The 18,683-nt window shown below is 37.9% G+C and overlaps 1 protein-coding gene across 1 annotated transcript in view; it reads left to right on the top strand.

The window, feature by feature from the left end:
* Positions 1-18,683, top strand: part of LOC142350006 (uncharacterized) — a 58,855-nt gene that overhangs the window by 16,882 nt on the left and 23,290 nt on the right. The window contains exons 3-5 of the mRNA XM_075401897.1: positions 491-577; positions 1,419-1,612; positions 5,872-6,453. Of these exons, the coding sequence (XP_075258012.1) occupies positions 491-577; positions 1,419-1,612; positions 5,872-6,453 (863 nt within the window). The remainder of the gene's footprint in view (positions 1-490; positions 578-1,418; positions 1,613-5,871; positions 6,454-18,683) is intronic.

The following is an 18,683-nucleotide window of genomic DNA, read 5'->3' as shown; positions in this document are numbered from 1 at the left end:
TTATGCCCAAATATGGCCGACCGCGTTCTGTTTGTAAATAGACTTTTCAAATAGGCAGTCGAGTCTTTTAATAATCCGACTTGCGGTTCTCCATGGCCAATTTCGGTCGACGACAGTTTCATGGAAAGACAGCAGTTAAGTTTGTACTGATCGCCCCAAATTGGCCATAAAACCAGCATGTGGATTCATAAGAAAAACGAAAGCTACTGCTCACATTTTTTTTGCATCGGCCGTTCAGGTATCGTCGACAAGAACTAATCACTACCTGCTTTTGCTCCTGTTTTTCTGTACTTAATATTGAGTCAACATCATTAATGATTCAGAGCAAAATCACTGTACAGTGCTGGTTCAGGAAAAACTCAGAATAGATGAACCGATTCCGAGTTTATTTTGAACCTGACAAATTTCTCATTTTCCGTTACACAACAGCGGGAACTAGAAAAATTTTCATCGCAACTTTTGGCACTAATTTTTATTTTTTTGATTTTAGAGTACCAGCCCTCTCCTCGAGCAGGAGGATTCGATCTACAAGACGAGCAGTATGAGCTACAAGATTCAATGGCCGACCTGCAATTAGGTGAGATAAACAAAACAATAAACAAAAATTGCCAATCGCAGTTATTGTTTGGGGGATAGAATTGTTTGCGAGTCATGAGTTGATGATTTGGTATTCCCGAGTTGGGTTCGTATGCTAATCTTGCAAGATTAACATCAGGTCTCGGCCAGGTCCGAGATATATTGAATCAGTTTGATATTCTATGGCACTAGGGTCCGGGACAATGAGCCCGGTTTTGGTGAGACTATCCACCGGTATGTACAAGACAACTTGGGAAAATATCTAAAAGCATTTAAAAGCTAAAATAACCCGCATCCCTAAGAGAGCTTTAAATTTACTATGTCTTGGTTCGAGGAAATCGCTTTCGCTGCAATTTTGCAACTGTTCAGAAATACATGTTTGGGGCGACTTCGCATTGATATACATTTCAACCAAATGAGGTTCATAGAAGTTTGGCAATCAACCAAATGAGAATTAGTCACCAGTTGACAAACCGATCTAAACACTTCTCAGAGAAACCATATTTGAGTTGCCGAGACATTTTGATACTCTTGTTTTGAAATATATTGACATAAATTTACACTTCAGTTTTTGGAGAAATCCTATGTCTATTTTTGAGAAATCTTTATAAATATTGATTAAAACCCGATAAAAGGTCTGTTAGCGGTTATTTATTGCAAAGATCTTGCTCAAGTTTCATTAAATTCTGTTGATATTTTCTTCTCAATAAACTTCTATTACCGAGATATTTCAAGTTCTCTTTTTACTCAGATCATTTTTATTCAAGTGAGAGAATATTTGTCATCCCGTGATTTAAAAATTAACCTGAACGAACTGTATTTTGAACGTGTGTACTTAATAGGCGGGGGAGGTGACAGACCTCTAGAAATGCAACTGGACAACAGCAACACCTCCCGTTCTCACCTTCACCTGCACCAGCACTCCTCTCAGCTCCATCTTCAGCAACACTCTTCTTCTGCTCTTCAGGCAAGTCTGAACAAAGGAAGCAAACAGCCATCACATCAACAACAACAGTCTAACAACAGCCGAAACAAAGTTAGTGATTTAACTTGATTATATTCCGAGTTGAGGTGATAGATATATGATTCAAAAATTTCTATGTGCTGGCGTACACTTACCGATCATTTCTCCATAATTGTGTTGCGCACCCGCCAGCACATCAACATCATCTGTCTAACAACAGTCAAAACAAAGTCAGATATGCGTTCCCCAAGCCCTAAATATCTTTTATATTGAATACCATTGTGCCAATCGTTTAAAGAACTAAAATCGAGCTGATACAGATAGCCCCATTGATTCTGTAATAACGTTTGTCCCGCAACATCTGACAAACAATTTCTGATAAATTTGTCTTATCAGCTTTTATCTGATAATGCATTGCCTGACTCACACAATGTAAGACACTTTGCGGGGTCTTACACAAAAACTATCTTTGTCATGTATAGGATAAAAGTTAGAACTTATCATATCTTTAAATATGGCAAGCTCTAATAAAATTTCTAGCCGATAAGTGTAACAAATATGCCTGATAAAACCTTCCACGACAAAAAATTAAATCAGACGTCTTATCAATCTCATAAGGTAAAAATTCTGGAATCGCTGGGGTTATCTAAGTTGTTGCATTATTAGCTACTCATAAAAGTTTTCAGCAACATTTCGTTGGTTTCTCATATTTTTGCAAATTTGTCCAAAACCAGAGACAATACGAAAATCACCGACTAAATTGTCATTCCTAGTCGCTGATTCTGGCAGCAAACTCTAGTGACAATAGAACGGCGAAAACCGGCCACTAAGCCCCCAAAATCAAAAAAACTAGGTTAGAGGCGACAAGCAGATCAAAGGATTAGAATCAATTACACTTGTCGCTAGTATGGCCGCACTGTAAAATGCGGAAACCTGCAAACTATATACCAAAATTTGACGCTCTAGGACCTTTTCGCGCTCGCTTACATTCCTGGTCTGTAGGATGCATTGAAAAACTAAAAACGATGTAGTTGATTCTCTTAGAAAATTTATAATTTGATTTCCTTAACTAAAAGCAAAGGAATTGTGCTGGTACATTTATTATTATAAACACAATGACACATTGTAACACGTTGCATAAGTGCTTTTTCTCCGCTCTTTACGGGTTTTTATTACCTAGTAGGTGCCATCAACTATTCTTGGTGTACCTCAAGCGTGGTTTCCAGTGTTTTCAAATGAAGGGGTCTAAAAAACTGTTAATGTATACACTCTAGCAAGTAAGTTGTGATCATAAGATGGAACTTCAAATGTTAGCTCAATATAAGAGAGCATAAAAAGACTCTTGTAGTGTGGACCAGATGGCTCAGTGGAGAACACAAGACAATCAATTGAGATTGTGGGCTCGCAAACCACAAAGGTCACAAACATTACTCTCAGAACATAACAAGCAAAGAGTTGCTCTAATAAAAATTTTACAACCTCAGAAAAAATAAATTTTCTAGTTCAGACAATGGAATTAAAACAATTTTTTGCACAAATTTTTAATTGATTTTTTATCTGAGCTCAGTAATTTTGTGGTTCAGTATTTTTGTGATTTTGTGAAGAACAGTAATAGATGATCTTGGTGGAAAAACTTATTGTTTTTGTTCTACTTTAGTTTTTTGAATAAAAAAGTTTGAAATATTTGATTAAAGTTTTTAGTTTTTGGAAGACAACGATATTGCCCTTAAACTGTTTAAACAAAATTTCATTGAGTTGACGTGAATCACACAGAATAGTAGACAAAAAAAATTTGTCTCAACTCTGTCATTTCTGGCAAATCATGTTATTAAAGTTTTGTCTTACTTCTCAAAAAACTTTCAAAAAACGTTTATTTTTACTCAAAGTTTGCGTCAAATTGGCTTGTTGTCTATCGCTTTTAATTGCTCTCTAACATATTTTCAGCAATCGTATTATTCTTTTTGGTCTTTTTTGTGCAATTTTTACTCAATCAAAATTTTGTCCGACGCTTCGGTTTTACTATCAACTATTTTTTGCTGTTTGACTTGTCTATTTCGTTGCAATCTGAGCTACTCTTAATTAAATTTTAAGCTGCCCGCTCAATACACGATAATTGATTACTAAAAACAAGCTGCTCAAAATGTTCCGAAACTAGTTTAACTTCTCATTTATTTCTCAGCGGTGATCTATAATATGCACTATCACCATCATTTTAAACGCGTAAGTGACAATATACCATCCCGGTTATTATTGGTTGTGCTTGTAATCCGAGTACTTAGGACAAAGGTTGTCGTAGGTGGATTGGAGAAAACATAAAAATATAATTTTTTAAAAGTAATTTAAAAAAGTGAAAATTTAATCATGATAGTAGCGCAACCTACAATTAAATTTTATAAAAAATTGTTTTTTTTTCTTATAAATTAATTTGACTTTGCTGAGATATGGTTCTGAATACTTTGTATGTTCTAACAAGTGAACCAAGAATGAGAAAAACAATTGCATGGTGGCGTCATTGACATTTATTTTTGTGCATATTGGTACAATTCCGGAAATGCAAAGAAAAATTCCCGAAGACGGTTTGGCGACGGAAATAAAAATGTACTACTTTAAAGAACAACATAAAAACGAACAGAGGAAACTTTCTGCAGCGCTTCAGCAGAGAGTGAATCACCAGGGTTTGAATATCAATTTGCTAATAATTTCCTTTGTTTTTTATTAATATTTTCTTTTAATTTTGCAAATTTTTTAAAACATTTTTTTAAAACGTTCTGAAGAACTAGAGCTTCCACTTGGTTTATTTATGAACTATACGTTTCTCTTTTACGTCTATGGTCAACTTGAACTACGTCTATGGTCAACTTTCTTGTCTCTTGAAACAAATTTTAACTTAGTTTATTTGAATTTAAAAAGCGATAATTGAAAAAAAAAACGTTTTTTTAAATTAAAATAGCTACCATGCAAATTTATAAACAGATTCAAGTCCTTAAGTTCCTTTTTCGAAACTATAGTTTAAAATAAATTTAAGTATTGCTCAAAGTCTCTCATTGATGACAAAAAAGAACTAAATCTAATTTTTATCTTAGATTTTTTGTCGGTTTTTCTGTTTCACGAAAATGAAAATAATTCGGTAAAAAATTTTATATTGTGACTAAAAAAGGTTTTAACAACCGATGCAAAGAATTTCATAGAAAGTTGTCTCCTATTTTGTTGTTTAATTAGATATTGTTTTACAATTGTCCATATCAGCGTAATAACCCGGTTAGTATTCTTATTTTTTTACTAAACAATTCTCCGTTCTTCACAGTGCTACAAACGAGAAAAAGAATTTGCTTTTTTGGTTTTTCTTTTCGTTGCATCTAAGATATTGGTCTCAGTTTGAAAAATTAGTTTTGAAATTGACTATGTTCCGATGTTTGGTTGGCTGTTTGATTGTCTACAGAACTTTAATAAACTTAGTGTGACATTACTACAGCAGTTCAATAATCTTAATACAGCCTGAGTAAATTACCTTAAAAATTTTTACCAAACCAATATTAACATAAAGCGCTGAATTTTTTGTTGTACTGATTTACTTTTTTCGCAGGCGTTCAACAATCTGGCCCAATTGTCTTATCAGTTTCTGAAACCAATTAAGTTACATGCGGCACATTCAATAACTGGAGAAGGGAAAATAACTTTTTTTTTAAAAAAATTTACAATGCTTGTAGCTCTTGAATAATTAAACGCAAATGAAGCTGAAGTACTATAAATAATCGTTTTGAACCCTAACTGCAAGTGAAAAACCAGACAGTTTGATCAAATGTCCGCTAAAAGACGGCATTTAAGCAGCAACAATGTCCTGACCTATATCCGGGATGGGGAATAAATCAATTCTATTTTGTGCTGACATTTGCGCTAATTTGTCTGGAGAAAGAACTCACGTATATGACGTCAATAGACTTTTCGTCATGTAGCACTTTCATCAAGGATTAATTAATGACTTAAGAAGTGCAAGAAAAGATCATTTTTGATTTTGGATATATGAAATGATTGTATGTAGCAAAACTGTGTTGAAAAAATGATAGAAGCTAAAAAAATATAAAATTGAAATTTTAGAGGCTATTTGTGAACATAGTTGCATTTGGAAACACGGTAAAAACATAAAAAAAACTATGTGACTAAAATTACATTGACATCGATTTTTGAAAGACTAACACGGTGTTTGGTCAAAATTGTTTTAAAATTCTCAATCACTGTATACTGTATTTGTCCTAAATTATTAGTTTGAAAAAATGGAAATGTTTTAAACCAGTTTTCTGAAATTCTGGTCAACATGTCTTTGTTAATTTTAGCTTTCATCATCAAGCGTCGAGCAACAAAACTACGCGGCCAAGAAATCCTACTCGTGCTTCAACTTAACTAATCAAAACAACAACAGCAACATAAACAACAACAACACAAACAACACAACCTCAACGACCTCTATACTCGCTAACACTTCCACCTTGCACAAACACACTTCGGGTAACGAAAATCGGGCAAACTTTGCAACTTATGAGGAGTCCAGAAAAGAAAATAACGGACTCCGAAAGGTGTCCCGAAGCGATGTCATGAAAACGACAACAGGTAGTCAACAGACCCGGTCGGGTTTGGGAACCACGCATGTTGGCAGTGCCCAGAACCTCACGGGTTTGTCCCGGCAGAGGTTGAGTTCATCGGGAGTCCAGTCTGGGGGTAATTCGAGGCACGGTAGCACTTCGGCTAGCAGTCACAACATATCTCCGAAGAAAACGGTGACCATAACTGCCTCTACGAGTGAACTGCTGACTTGTTTGGGCGCCTATTTGACCACAAAGTGCACAAGATTACGTAATTTTCAGAGTAATGACGCAATTTTGTGGCTCAAAACAGTAGACAGAGCCTTGCTACTTCAGGTAAGAAAAACTGCTCTCCATATTTTTTTAGTAAAACAAGTTTTTAGCTTGCACTCCTCAAAATTTTGCTATTTTTTGTTTTTATCAAAATTTGACATATTTTCTTGCCTTAGAATTGAAATTAAAAAAGTGGCTCTTGTGAGTCTGCTTAACGCAGTCCGTAATCGGAAAAAGCAACGGGAATTGAGCTAATAGATTTTTGTTACCGAGTGAAACCGAAGATAAAAGAAAGGCTAGCGTTTAAGTATATGATAAGTGACTCTTCTTGAATTCATCGAGAACCTCTGTCACAAACCAAAAACCTAGCAGTAGTTTGGGAAGTTCATCCAGAGTCTTGGACTGACGTCTACAGAGTCACTTAATCTTGCCTGTGAGACGCCTTCTCTCATTATCAAAATGCCGAAATTTAATAATGCCAAATTTTGAAATTTTGAAACTTACAAGTCCGTATTTCGTTGAAAAACATTTGTGCCATGGGCACCGCAGTATAACTAGTTTGAAAGCTATCAAAATCAGTTGGATGTTAACAGTTGAAATTCGCAAAATTGGTTAATTATATTTGACATACAGTGCGTTTTGGAATTCATTTTGTGAGCGATAAACCGCTTGTTATCCTGTGTTGTTTCTGTAGATCATATTAGTCTCTGAACAGCTTAGTTTAACTTTGACTTCTAAAAAGAGAATTAAATTTGATCTTCTAAAAAATTTTTCCTGAGGAACAAACTTTCTAAGCAAGAAATTTCAAGATCTAGTGGAGGAAATAACACTGAATGAAAGCCTGGCTACAAAATAATCGACGATTCAGATCGACTAAACAAAATAAAGGACCTCTACCAACAGACTGTTCAAATGCTGTAGGAAAAAAGAACCCACCAACTGTAGCGCCAAAACAAACTTGTATCCTACACAAGTGAATTTGTTGAAGAGCACATGAAAGAAGCAATGGAGTACAAAGTGAATTTGGACTATCATTGGCCTGCTTATATAAGAAAAGACACGCAAACAACAATGAGTGCAGATAAAAGTAACCTGATTCAAGCAGTGAACGAAAACTTGTGTAACAAAAGCTATCGCAACAGAAGGAGCTCGAAAACAGGCATCAACTTCTTATTGAACAGCGTGAGCTAGAGCGCAATGTGAAAAGAACAGCATTAGAAAATGATGATGTTCTTTCACAATCAAGCAGTCATCGAAACAAAACACACTTCAATTGGGCCCTGAAGAAAAAAATTACTCTCCGGTGGAAACGACAGCTTTCTAATGCCAAATCGTTCAGTAGATCGCTTTGAAGCAACCCTTGAACTGAACAAGCATAGTCGTCTCTTACAAAATCCTCATTCAAGCTAGCATTAATCAAGCGTTGAAGATTGAGACGTTTCTTCCTGAGCTAGTTTACGATACAACTGTGGTTTTTCAGGTAGCAGTAACCTACCAAAACTGAAATTGAACAACTTTGACGGAAACCCTCTCGAATGGTCCGCGTGGTCTATTATTTTCATTGCTACATTGGATAAACGACAAATACCAATCTCTGGAGAAGTCTGTTTGGGACAGTTCTATGGTGCTGTATGGAGCATTCTGGAGAGGGAAGTTGGAAGGCCCCATGTGATCATCGGTGAACCATTGGAGAGTCTCCGCATGGCAATTCAAGTGAAGTCCCAAAAGTTGGCGATCTGCAATCAAGCTCAACACTGTATATAGCAGACTTTAAACTATCTCAAGTTCACAAATAGAAGCGGTAGTTCTATGTTGATTATAAAAATGAAGACTGGCCTGATCTGTTTGTACTTGAAAAGTTGCCCTCTAGAATGACATTCGTGCATGAAGGGTTTTCAGTTTTTAAAGGAGAGTGAAAAGAAGAAAACCGAAGAAGCACAAATAGAGACAAGTGGTTTTCGAAAATATCGAATTTCAGTGCTAGTGCAAACGAGAAGGAAACGAAGCAAATGCAAAGTGATCACTGTCCGCTAGCTGATGACGCTCATAAAATTTGCAACTGACCATTATTGAAGAAATGAGTGTGAAAGATCGTTACTCAACAGTTATGAAGGAACGTTCATGATACAGATGTCCTGGCAATCAAAGGGTATGCAATCAAAGATTGTAAAGTATTGCTTGCACTATTAATGGATATACCAAAAAAACACAATCAATTTCTACACTCAGAAAAACAAATTGGACCATGGCATTCACGCAGTTAACGTAAGCGTAGCAGCGACCAACCCGAGTAACGCAATTACGAGCTTTTTTGAGAAAATTCTTATATCAATACAGAGCGGTGGCAAATTGTTGATTGCATATGGTTTCCCCTACAGGTGATCAACAGTTTCTTTCATCGATTAAAGTGTGCAAGAGAAGTTACGGACAAAAAACACCAAATTACGCTCAACATAGTTAGAACACATGGAACGAAAACCCTGAAGACCAAAAAGCTCCACTCAAAATAAAGAGAATGCGACCAAGGGTGAATTTAATTGAATCGTTTGCACACCCGCCAATCTCAATAGGAAACACGAACTACAACAACAAGCTTCAGCAAATCTTTAATCACTTGAGTGTTCTAACAAACAACAGCTTCAATTTGATGGAAGTTGGCAGCATCCTTGGTGAAGATGCCTACGAGGTACAACGCATATTGGAATACGCGTTAGGAACACAAAGTGAACGTTTTGTCGTTCTAACAGAGCAAAGATGGTTAGTAAGGGGACCCATGACAGGCAAAAGAAGAAAACCGTTTGTCTTTTTGCGTTCACAGTAGTGAAAGAGTATGAGAAGATCTGAGCTTTGTGGGGCAGAGAAACCTCTCCTTCCAAAACCAACTTCGCTAGTCAGTCGAAGAAAAATCAGCAGTCACAAAATATATTAGAGCATACGAAGCGCAAGCAGGCGAACGGTATGAAGTGGAAATGCTGTGGAGTAAACCAAAGCTAAACCAACTGAACAACTTCTGCTCAGCATTGGGTCAGCTCCTCTCACTGGAGCGCAGATTCCAAAAGGATTCAAATATGAAAAGTTTGCATCAACTGTCAATAGTTACGGATTTGGAAAATGGATTCGTGTAGAACAGATTTTGTACAAGTCTGAAATAAATGATCCCGCCAGGAAAGTGTGGTATCTTTAATATCTTTAATACCATTGAGTGTTAAACCGTAACAAGCCTGGCAAAGTAAGACATGTTTGCAAAGCTGCATCAAAGTACAAATAGTATACCTTTTCAACAACCACTTGCAGGAGCTGATCTGCTCCACAGCTCAATTCGAATGATATTCAGATTTCGTGAATGACCAATAGCCCTGACAGCCAACTTCTAATTGTTGTTTCTACAAGAGCATGTCCTCGAACAGGATTTATTCATCGATCAATTTGTGTGAGAGAAGTTATCAGCACAAAACAGCATTGGTACGCTCAACATAGTTGGCATGAACCGAACGAGGGACCTGTAGACCGAAAAGGTTACTCTCAAAACAAAGAGAATGCATTCAAGGGTGCATTTAATCGAATGGTTTGCACACCCGCCAATCTCAATGGGAAACGTGAACTGCGACAACAACAAGCTGAAACCAACCTTTAGTCACATGAGTGTTCTCTCCAATAACAGCTTCAATTTGATGGAAGGTCTTGGTTAGGAGGCTTACGAGTTACAGTGCGAATCGGACTACACGACAGGAACAAAAAGTGACCTTTGTCGTTGTAACAGAACCAGGATGGTTTGTAAGAAGACCTATAGCGGGCAAAAGAAGACAAAACGTTTGTCTTTTTGCGTTCACAGTAATGAAAGTGGATGAAAATATCTGCACTTTGTGAGACAGAGAAACCTATGCTTCCAAAACCAACTTCTTTAGTCAGTCAAAGAGAAATCAGCAGTCACAAAATATGTTTGAGCATATGACGTGCAAGCATGCAAATGGTATGAAGTGCAAACGCTGTGAAGTATACCAAAGCTAAACCAACTGCACAACTTCTGCTAAGCCTTGTGTCAGCTTTATTTACTGGAGCGAAGATTTCAAAAGGATCCAAATCCATAAATATTGTATCAACATCCATTAGATACAGATATGGAAAATGGATTTGTATAGAACAGATATTTTACCTGTCCAAAATAATTGGACTCGTCGGGAAAATGTGGTATCTGTAATACCATCTAGTGCTAAACCCAAACAAGCCCGGCAAAGTAAGACGTGTTTGCAATGCTGCATCAAAATACAAAATATTACGACTATTTGACAAACCACTTGCAGTACTTGATCTGCTACACGGATCAATTGGAATGATATTCAGATTTCAGACTTCAAGGACCTATAGCCCTGACGGCCGACATCAAATCAATGTTTCTGCAAGTTCATGATCACGAACAGGAAAGCAGTTGCTTGAGGTTTCTATGCTGTCTAAGAACTAACGAACCGATTGAAAATATAGGAATATAAGCGTCATGTATTTGGAGATTAGAGTTCTCCAACTTGTGCAATTTCATCTCTCAAGCGAGTGGAGCTCGATCACTAAGAAAAGTATCAAAACTCAAAAAACCATTGCAAAAACTCTAAAAGGACAATTTCATCCAATCAGCAGAATGCTTTGATGAAGCAGCTGATGTCTTCAATCAATTACAACCTCTTGTCTCGCAACAAGGATTTGAATTTAAAAAATGGATAAGCTGCAACGATGAAGTTTCCACATGAATCTCTGCAGACTTGAAGTCAATCAGCAACACGAAGCTATTCAAAGTTGAATCTAATAGAGAGGTATCTTCAGCGCTTGGACGACAATGGACTATCACTGATGATAGTCCCCAAATGTGTTGAGGGACCAACCAGAAAATTGAAGCACCTGTAACTCAGAGGAGCATCTTGTTGCTGGTATTCTCATTATTCTATCCGATCAGAATGTTTGCTCCGTTAAGTGTTCACGTGAGACCACTCCTGAAGTGTATCTCGACTTGAATGGGCAACATTGGGACGATTCAAAAAAGCAGAATTCCTGAGATAAAAAAACCGCTTCCAATTGTAGCTGAAACAATCATCGATAGAAAATACTTCAATAAAGCGAGGGATAAAACCGAACCTCATGTGTTTCCTCAGGCGTCTTAGGATACGATGTGTGCAATGGCCTATCTACGTTCACAACCTAGTGGATACTCAGCTAACTTAGCATACTTTTTGGCAAATGCTGGGTTGTCCCGATGAGACGACATTGAATACACCAATTGGAATTGCAAGCAGCATTCATGATAGTGAGGTTGACGGAACAGATAGTCAGGGAACACGAAGTGAAGACCAATATTTGCATTATTTGGTCACACTCATCTACAGCTTCGAAGTGGAAACACAGTTTCCATCTTAGTCATCAAGTGTTTGTGGCCATTCGAATAGCTGAGATACTGGACACAACTGATCTTTCACAGTGGAAACATGTGGGCGGTATCAGCAACCCAGCGACCATGGGTACGAGAGCAGACAACATTGAGGAGCTCAAGAGAAGTGAGGGGCTCACTATTCCGGCCTTGTTGAAGCGACCGGAAAGTGAATGACCAGAGCAAGTGAACCCAATCTTTGCCTCAGAAAAAGAGAACATACCCTAATCAGTCTTCGTGATATCAGCTGATGAAAAAAAGCAGTGGGAAAATTCTAGTAATTTAAACAGACTTGTGAATACAGTGGCATATGTACATTGAGCATTGAAAAAAAACAGCAAAACTTGTAGTCTGAGTTGAAAAAAGGGAAACGGCAAAGCAATCATCTCCAAGTTACTAGAGTGAGACCAGTTTTGCAAAGAGAGGAAGCCTCCGAAAGCCAAAATAGAAAATCCAAAAAGCAGGAAGTCCTGCCGCTTACATGCCTCCTCGATGAATAAAACCGACTTATTCAAGCCGAAGATAGAATAGGCAGAATTCAATTGGACTTCATTGCAAAGCATTGCTACATTGGAATCTTCATGCGGTTGAGTTGTTCTTGCAAATACTGCACAAGGACAATCAACACAAAGACACAGAGCATATGCGAAAAACATTGTTCAGAAAAAAGTGGATCCTAGGCATGCAGTCAATCAGGAGCAAGTGTTTTATCTGGAGAAAGTGCTGGGCGATCTACTCTAAGTGCGATTAGCTCCTTCAACAGCCTTTAAAATGTTGGATTCCACTATTTTGGCCCTTTCAAGGTGCAGATTGGGCGAAGGTACGGAAAACAGTATCGTTTTATGGTTCCATGTTTAACGTTGAAAGCTGTGCATATAGAGGTAGCACCCAAGTTAGACACAGATAGTTGTCTTAATGCAAACAAGCGATTCGGTGCACGGAAAAGCGAACCGTATACACTCATCAGTGACAACGGGAAAAATTTCTTGGAACTGAATGAGAATGTGCAAAGTAAATTAAGCTATGGAAATAAGAAAGGATCAAAAATGATCTAATTCAACAAGGAATCAGATCTTGTTCCACCCACCCGAAGCCATTCACTTTGGAAGAGTATGGGGACGGTTGTTTAGAAGTGGCAAGAAAGCACATGTATTTATTGTTGGGGATCAAATTGGTGACCAGAATTTTAATTCAGTTACGAATTTTATTGTTGAGCAAACATTGAATGAAAGACTTAACTTCAGTCAGTTCAGACGTTAATGACTTAGAAGCATTGACTCCAATGACTTCATGCTTGGCAAAAACGACGTTTGATTACCTCACCTACCTTGCGCAGAAGAGTTTGTTGACCATCGAAAGTCTTCATTCGACGAACTCAAACCTATGCAAATCTCATCCGGGAAAGAATTCATTCAGAGTATTTGCCAGCATTAAGTAATCGGCAAGAATGGCAATATACGTCGAACGAAACCCTCTATCGTTTCGTTTATCAAAGACAGCAACAAACAAGCATTGATATTACGATTTGGGCCGAGTTACGGCGACCAATTTGGGTCTGAGGGTGTTATTAGGTCAGCGATAGTTCGGACGAAAGACGCAGTTCACCAAAGACCAGTAGTGAAGCTCGCTCATTTTTAACCAGAGAGTGATGTTTTCTCAATGGAAAACGAGGCCGGCTATATAGCATGATTTGTACTGCTGTATAAATAGATTGGAAACTATCACACTCACTTAGTTGTTAACAGTTGAAGTTCGCAGTTTTGGTTTTTGATATACAGTGCATGTTGAAGCACAATTCTTGCGCGGTTTTTTTACCTATTATTTTGTTTTGTTTCTGCACATCTTATTAGTAGGGTTTAATTTAACTATGACCTGTGAAAAAAGAAGTAACTTTGATATTCACAAAACTTTCTTTCTAAGGAACGAACTTCCTAGATAAGAGAAATTTAGCAAAGCATAGAGTAAGTTAGTTATTGGCTATCACAAAATCCTCTCTATTTCGACTTTGGTGTGAATAAAGTGAACAGCGAAAAGTAGCAGGTTGAATCTTTGCTCGAGCATAGCCATGTTATAGGGCTAAAATTGAGTGAGAAATTCCTAATTTCGATTGATAACTTGAGTTACAAAATATTTATGATGGTTTCATTTTGAAGTAAATGGTACTCAGGGTGAGACAATTTGCTGAAAAGCAAAACTGAATGATAGGTTATTAGGACTAATTGAGCAACAAATAAGGCAACGGTAATCTTCAGTATAGCGGAGATTTTAGTTCACATAAATTAACTGCAAAAACGTAATATCTGGACAGAATTGAAACCGCGGAAACGAATTAGGCGGTGTAAAATTATCTTTGTCCTTGATAGGAGGGCAGCCGTTACGAAAAGCATAGAAAAATTCCTTTCGTATCTGACAGAAGTCTGCAGAGTTAGGTAATCTTGCTTGAGAGATGCCTTTTTGCAAGTTTTTAAGAGTCAACATTCCAAGTTGAGGATTGTTTTTCGAATTTGCACAACAGTGTTTTGACAACGACATTAAATAGGACTTGAACGTAACTTGAAGGTTTTTGATAAAAAATTATAATAAATTATGATAATAATAATTATAATAATTATGATAAAACTGAAATAAAAGGGTATCAGCATAAATTCACATTATTGATGATTCATCAAATATAGAGAATCATCAAATTGCAAAAAAGCCATTTTCCAGCCCTAAAAGGGTATACGCTTATCACAAAACTCAAATATAGAAAAAAATTATTGACTTAGTTCGAACAAATAAAATAAACATTTCTGAAGCTATCACTCATAATATACAGTTGTTCGTTTTCTATTGCTTTTAAAAGAACTAGGTTGATATTTAACTGACAGTTACAAATGAAATTTATTGACATATTTTTTGGAAATTAATTTTTTAGAATAAAAGTCAGCGTTATTTAAGAATTTTACTGTTAATCCTGGCGGTGTTATTTTCTCAAATTGCTTAAGTATAAACAATTTTTACCTTTGATATCAGATTCAAAGTTTTTAGGTCTTTTATATCAAACAATCAATTAATCACAGAAGCGCAACAATTTTCCGTTTCTATTAAAATGAGCCCACTTTCTTTGATATTTTTTGCTTGCATCTCGGTCTACTTTCGAATAATTAAGCTTTTTAAACTCAAATAATAATATCACATCTTTGTTTACACATTTGTATTGACAATCGATAAATGACGTCCATTTTTAGATGAAACGCAATTTTAGATGGAACATTTTCAAGAAGAAAATGTTTCAACTAAACATTTTTTTGGATGAAACGTAATTTTAGATGACACATTTTCAAGAAAGCTATATACAATTACATGCTCTTCACAATTGGTAGCTAGGATTTTGAGACAATTATTTTACTCATCAGTCCAATATAGGTGGTCCGAAATTCGTTTACAATGGATACCTATTTTAATTAATACTTTTGGAAACAATTTATAATGAATATTCTTAAGACTGCTTGTTAAAAATAGTGTAATGGACTACGCAACGGCTCTCTCGAACAAACTTTTTTTTCAAGTTTTGGTATACAGCTGGTATAATACATGACATTTAGTTGTGTCTGACTACGTCTACACTATTCTTAATTTTTATGTACCGTCTCTCGCAAGTGTTCTCCGTTCTTATCTTTTAGTCAGAAAAATTCAATGCTCTATATCGTTTTTTCCCTTGTCTCAGTAGGCATAAATTTAATACGTTTTTCTATTGTGTAGTGTTAGAATATCAATCAAACTATAGTCTTAAACTTAGTGAGAATTAGAAAGAAAGTTTGACTTACCAGATTAGAAAGACAAGCAATATGACTTCGATCAAAGAAATTATATAAATGAATCGTCAAGAAATGGTGCTGAGAATCAATATTCGGTTCAAATTGGTGAATCTAGATAACTATTATTAGATTTAGATTAAGTGATGTAAAATCTTCCCAGCATGTATTAAATGATGATGATATCTCCGGAAGTGTGAATGAATTCTTAGAAAAGTGCAAATGCACTCCATTTATGGTTCCCTTTGCGACTGATTTGCAGAAGCAAACCATATTGGGTAACCTTTGCGACCCCCACTATAAATCACGGTGCTAAGATTAGTTTTGTGTCTTGACTTTTTCACACTGATAATGGGTATACATACAGCTGATTTTTTAGTCTTTTTTCATCCCCAAATTCAAATCACCATCTTGATCTAATAATCAGATCTCTCCTATAAATCTCTAAATTCTACTGTAAAATATCATTTTGTTATTCTCTCATTTTTGAGAAATTAATTCTTTTACTTAGTTAAAAACGCTTTTTATTCCGCTTGCGAAAGTCCATAACCCAACAGGTTATGGGCCCAGCAATTTTCTAAGTCATAAAATTAATTTCCAAAACAAAACTAATTTGTTGTTGACAGTCATAATTCTTTTCTGCTTAGTACCTTTTCTTTTCACAACTGTTTTGCCTGCTCAAACTTCAATGGATCAACAGACAGTGAAGCCGCTGACCTACACAGGAAAGGCACATGACTTTCCAATCTGGAGCACAAGATTTGTGGCGATGATGCAGACGAAGGGACTCTACAAATCACTACTGGGGACAGAGGAGCAACCCAATGAGCCTGCGCCACTGGCCAATGGGGCAACCAATGATGAGAAGAAGAACCACAAGGTGCTGAAGGATGCATATGAGAAGGAAGTTGCAGACATCAAGGAGAAACGGAACAATGTGTGGTGCCATCTGGCACTGACTCTAGATGCAACAACCCTCATGCTGATGAGACATGACTGTGTGGGAGATGATGGCATTGGAGATGGAGCAAAGGCTTGGAAGCTTTCGCAAGAGAGATTTCAGAGTGTGGAGACGCCGACAGTGGTGACTTTAGTGGCACAGCTTGCTCGACTGCAGCTCGAAGATTCTGAGGATTTGGACAGCTTCTTCATCAGAGGACAGGAGTTGCTCACAAGGCTACAAGAAGCAGGGGAAGCAGTCTCAGAGACCCTCTTCAACGCCTTGGTCCTCAATGGTCTGCCAATGAGGTATGAAAGTTTTGTTATACAGGAAAGCTTCAACCCGGCAACGAACTTCACAGAGTTTAGGAAAAGGCTGCAGAACTTTCATGAGAGCACGGTGCAGAGACACAAGGGACAAAGTGGTTCAGTGGCACTGGCAGTGAAGCGTGACTTCAAGAAGGGACCCAAGAAAGGAAACTGCTTTGTGTGTGGGATCCCTGGACACTTTGCCAAGGACTGCAGGAAGAAGGAGACAGCACAATGCAATAAGTGTGGTGAGAAGGGTCACCTAGACAGGGCATGCAAGAGACAAAGAGTTGGAGGCAAACATGAGTCAGTGACAATGGGTCCAACATTGCCTACACCAGACGAGGAATGCTGGGCAGCTCTTACCCAGAGGAAGACAGCAGGCATGCTAGTGGACAATGGTTGTACAGATCACATAGTGACGAACATCGATGCGTTTCTGGACTTTGTGCCCATTCAATCAGTGGTCAGATATCCCAACGGAGAGGCTTCCAGAGTGGTGGGCAGAGGCTGTGTGAGGATCAGCATACCCTCAAACAAAGGGGAATTCCAATGCGATTTCAAAAATTTTCTGTGTGTGCCGGACTATTCTTCAAACCTCCTATCAGTCTCGAGATGCACGGAGTGGGGACATAGCTTCACTTTCGAGAGAGGAAACAGCTGCATGAAACTCCAGAAGGGAACTCGGGTAAAACTAACACAAGAAAATAATTTGTTTTACTTACCCTGCAGCGTTCTAGAATTCAAGATGAGTTCCAACAGCGTGAAACTTGACAGTGCAAGGAAGTGGCACAGACGATTGGGTCATTTGAATCCAGCGGATGTGGTCAGGAATGCACCAGAGACAGTGGGGGAACTCGATGATGTATGCAATGTGTGTGCATTGGCCAAGATCACAAAGACTCCAGTACCAAGAGTGGCAGAGGCCCAAGCACAAGAGAAGCTGGAGGAGAGGGTGTTCACAGACGTGATGGGACCTTTCAGAGCAGAGTCACTGTCAGGGTTCCGGTTCTGCATTGTGTTTGCAGACCAGTACACGATGTTTGTGTTTGTGGACTTGCTTAAGGCAAAGAGTGAAGCACTGGCCAGCCTGAAGAAATTTGTTCTCAGTGTGGGGACGCCCAAGAAGCTGAGGCAAGACAATGCGAAGGAGTTTCTCTCATAGCAGTTCAAGACGTACTGCTTAGATGCAGGCATTCTACAGGAAAAGACCATACCAGAGACGCCACAACAGAATGTGTTAGCTGAGAGGTGCAACAGGACACTGCTGGAGATGGCAAGATGTTTGCTCATTGACTCAGGACTTCCCAAGATGATGTGGGGAGCGGCAATTCTTCACGCAGAAAGGATCAGAAACTTGGTTGTGAGACGAGGAGAAGAAAAATGCCCAGCAGAGCTGATGAGAGGTATAACACCTAAGCTTCCAATTAGTAAATTATCAATTTTTGGTTGCACAGTCTTCATGAGGAAGAGGGACAGAGACGTCAGCAAACTTGAACCCAAGGCACTGGAAGGAAAGTTTGTGGGGTACACTGAAGGATAAAACGGATACCTGGTGTACATACCCAACACACGCAAGGTGATGGCAGTTCGAGATGTGATCATCAAGGAGTCTGAAGTGGGCTCAATCCCTGACAACAAAGAAACGGCTGACCTACTAAATGATGGGTCGGAACTGGGAATCTGGCACCCAGATGATGGTCATCAAGATGATGACAACAGAGAACGACAGGACACATCTACTGCAATAAAGGAGGAGTGGCATGACGCAGGGAGCGTGAATACTCAAGAAACAACACTGAGAGAAGAGGCCTCGGATGTTGGAAAAACAGCACTAG

The sequence above is a fragment of the Convolutriloba macropyga genome, chromosome 11 (genome assembly GCF_964194025.1).
Source record: "Convolutriloba macropyga chromosome 11, txConMacr16.3, whole genome shotgun sequence".
In the NCBI taxonomy this organism is placed as follows: domain Eukaryota; kingdom Metazoa; phylum Xenacoelomorpha; order Acoela; family Convolutidae; genus Convolutriloba; species Convolutriloba macropyga.
This window is presented reverse-complemented; position numbering and strand designations above follow the sequence as displayed.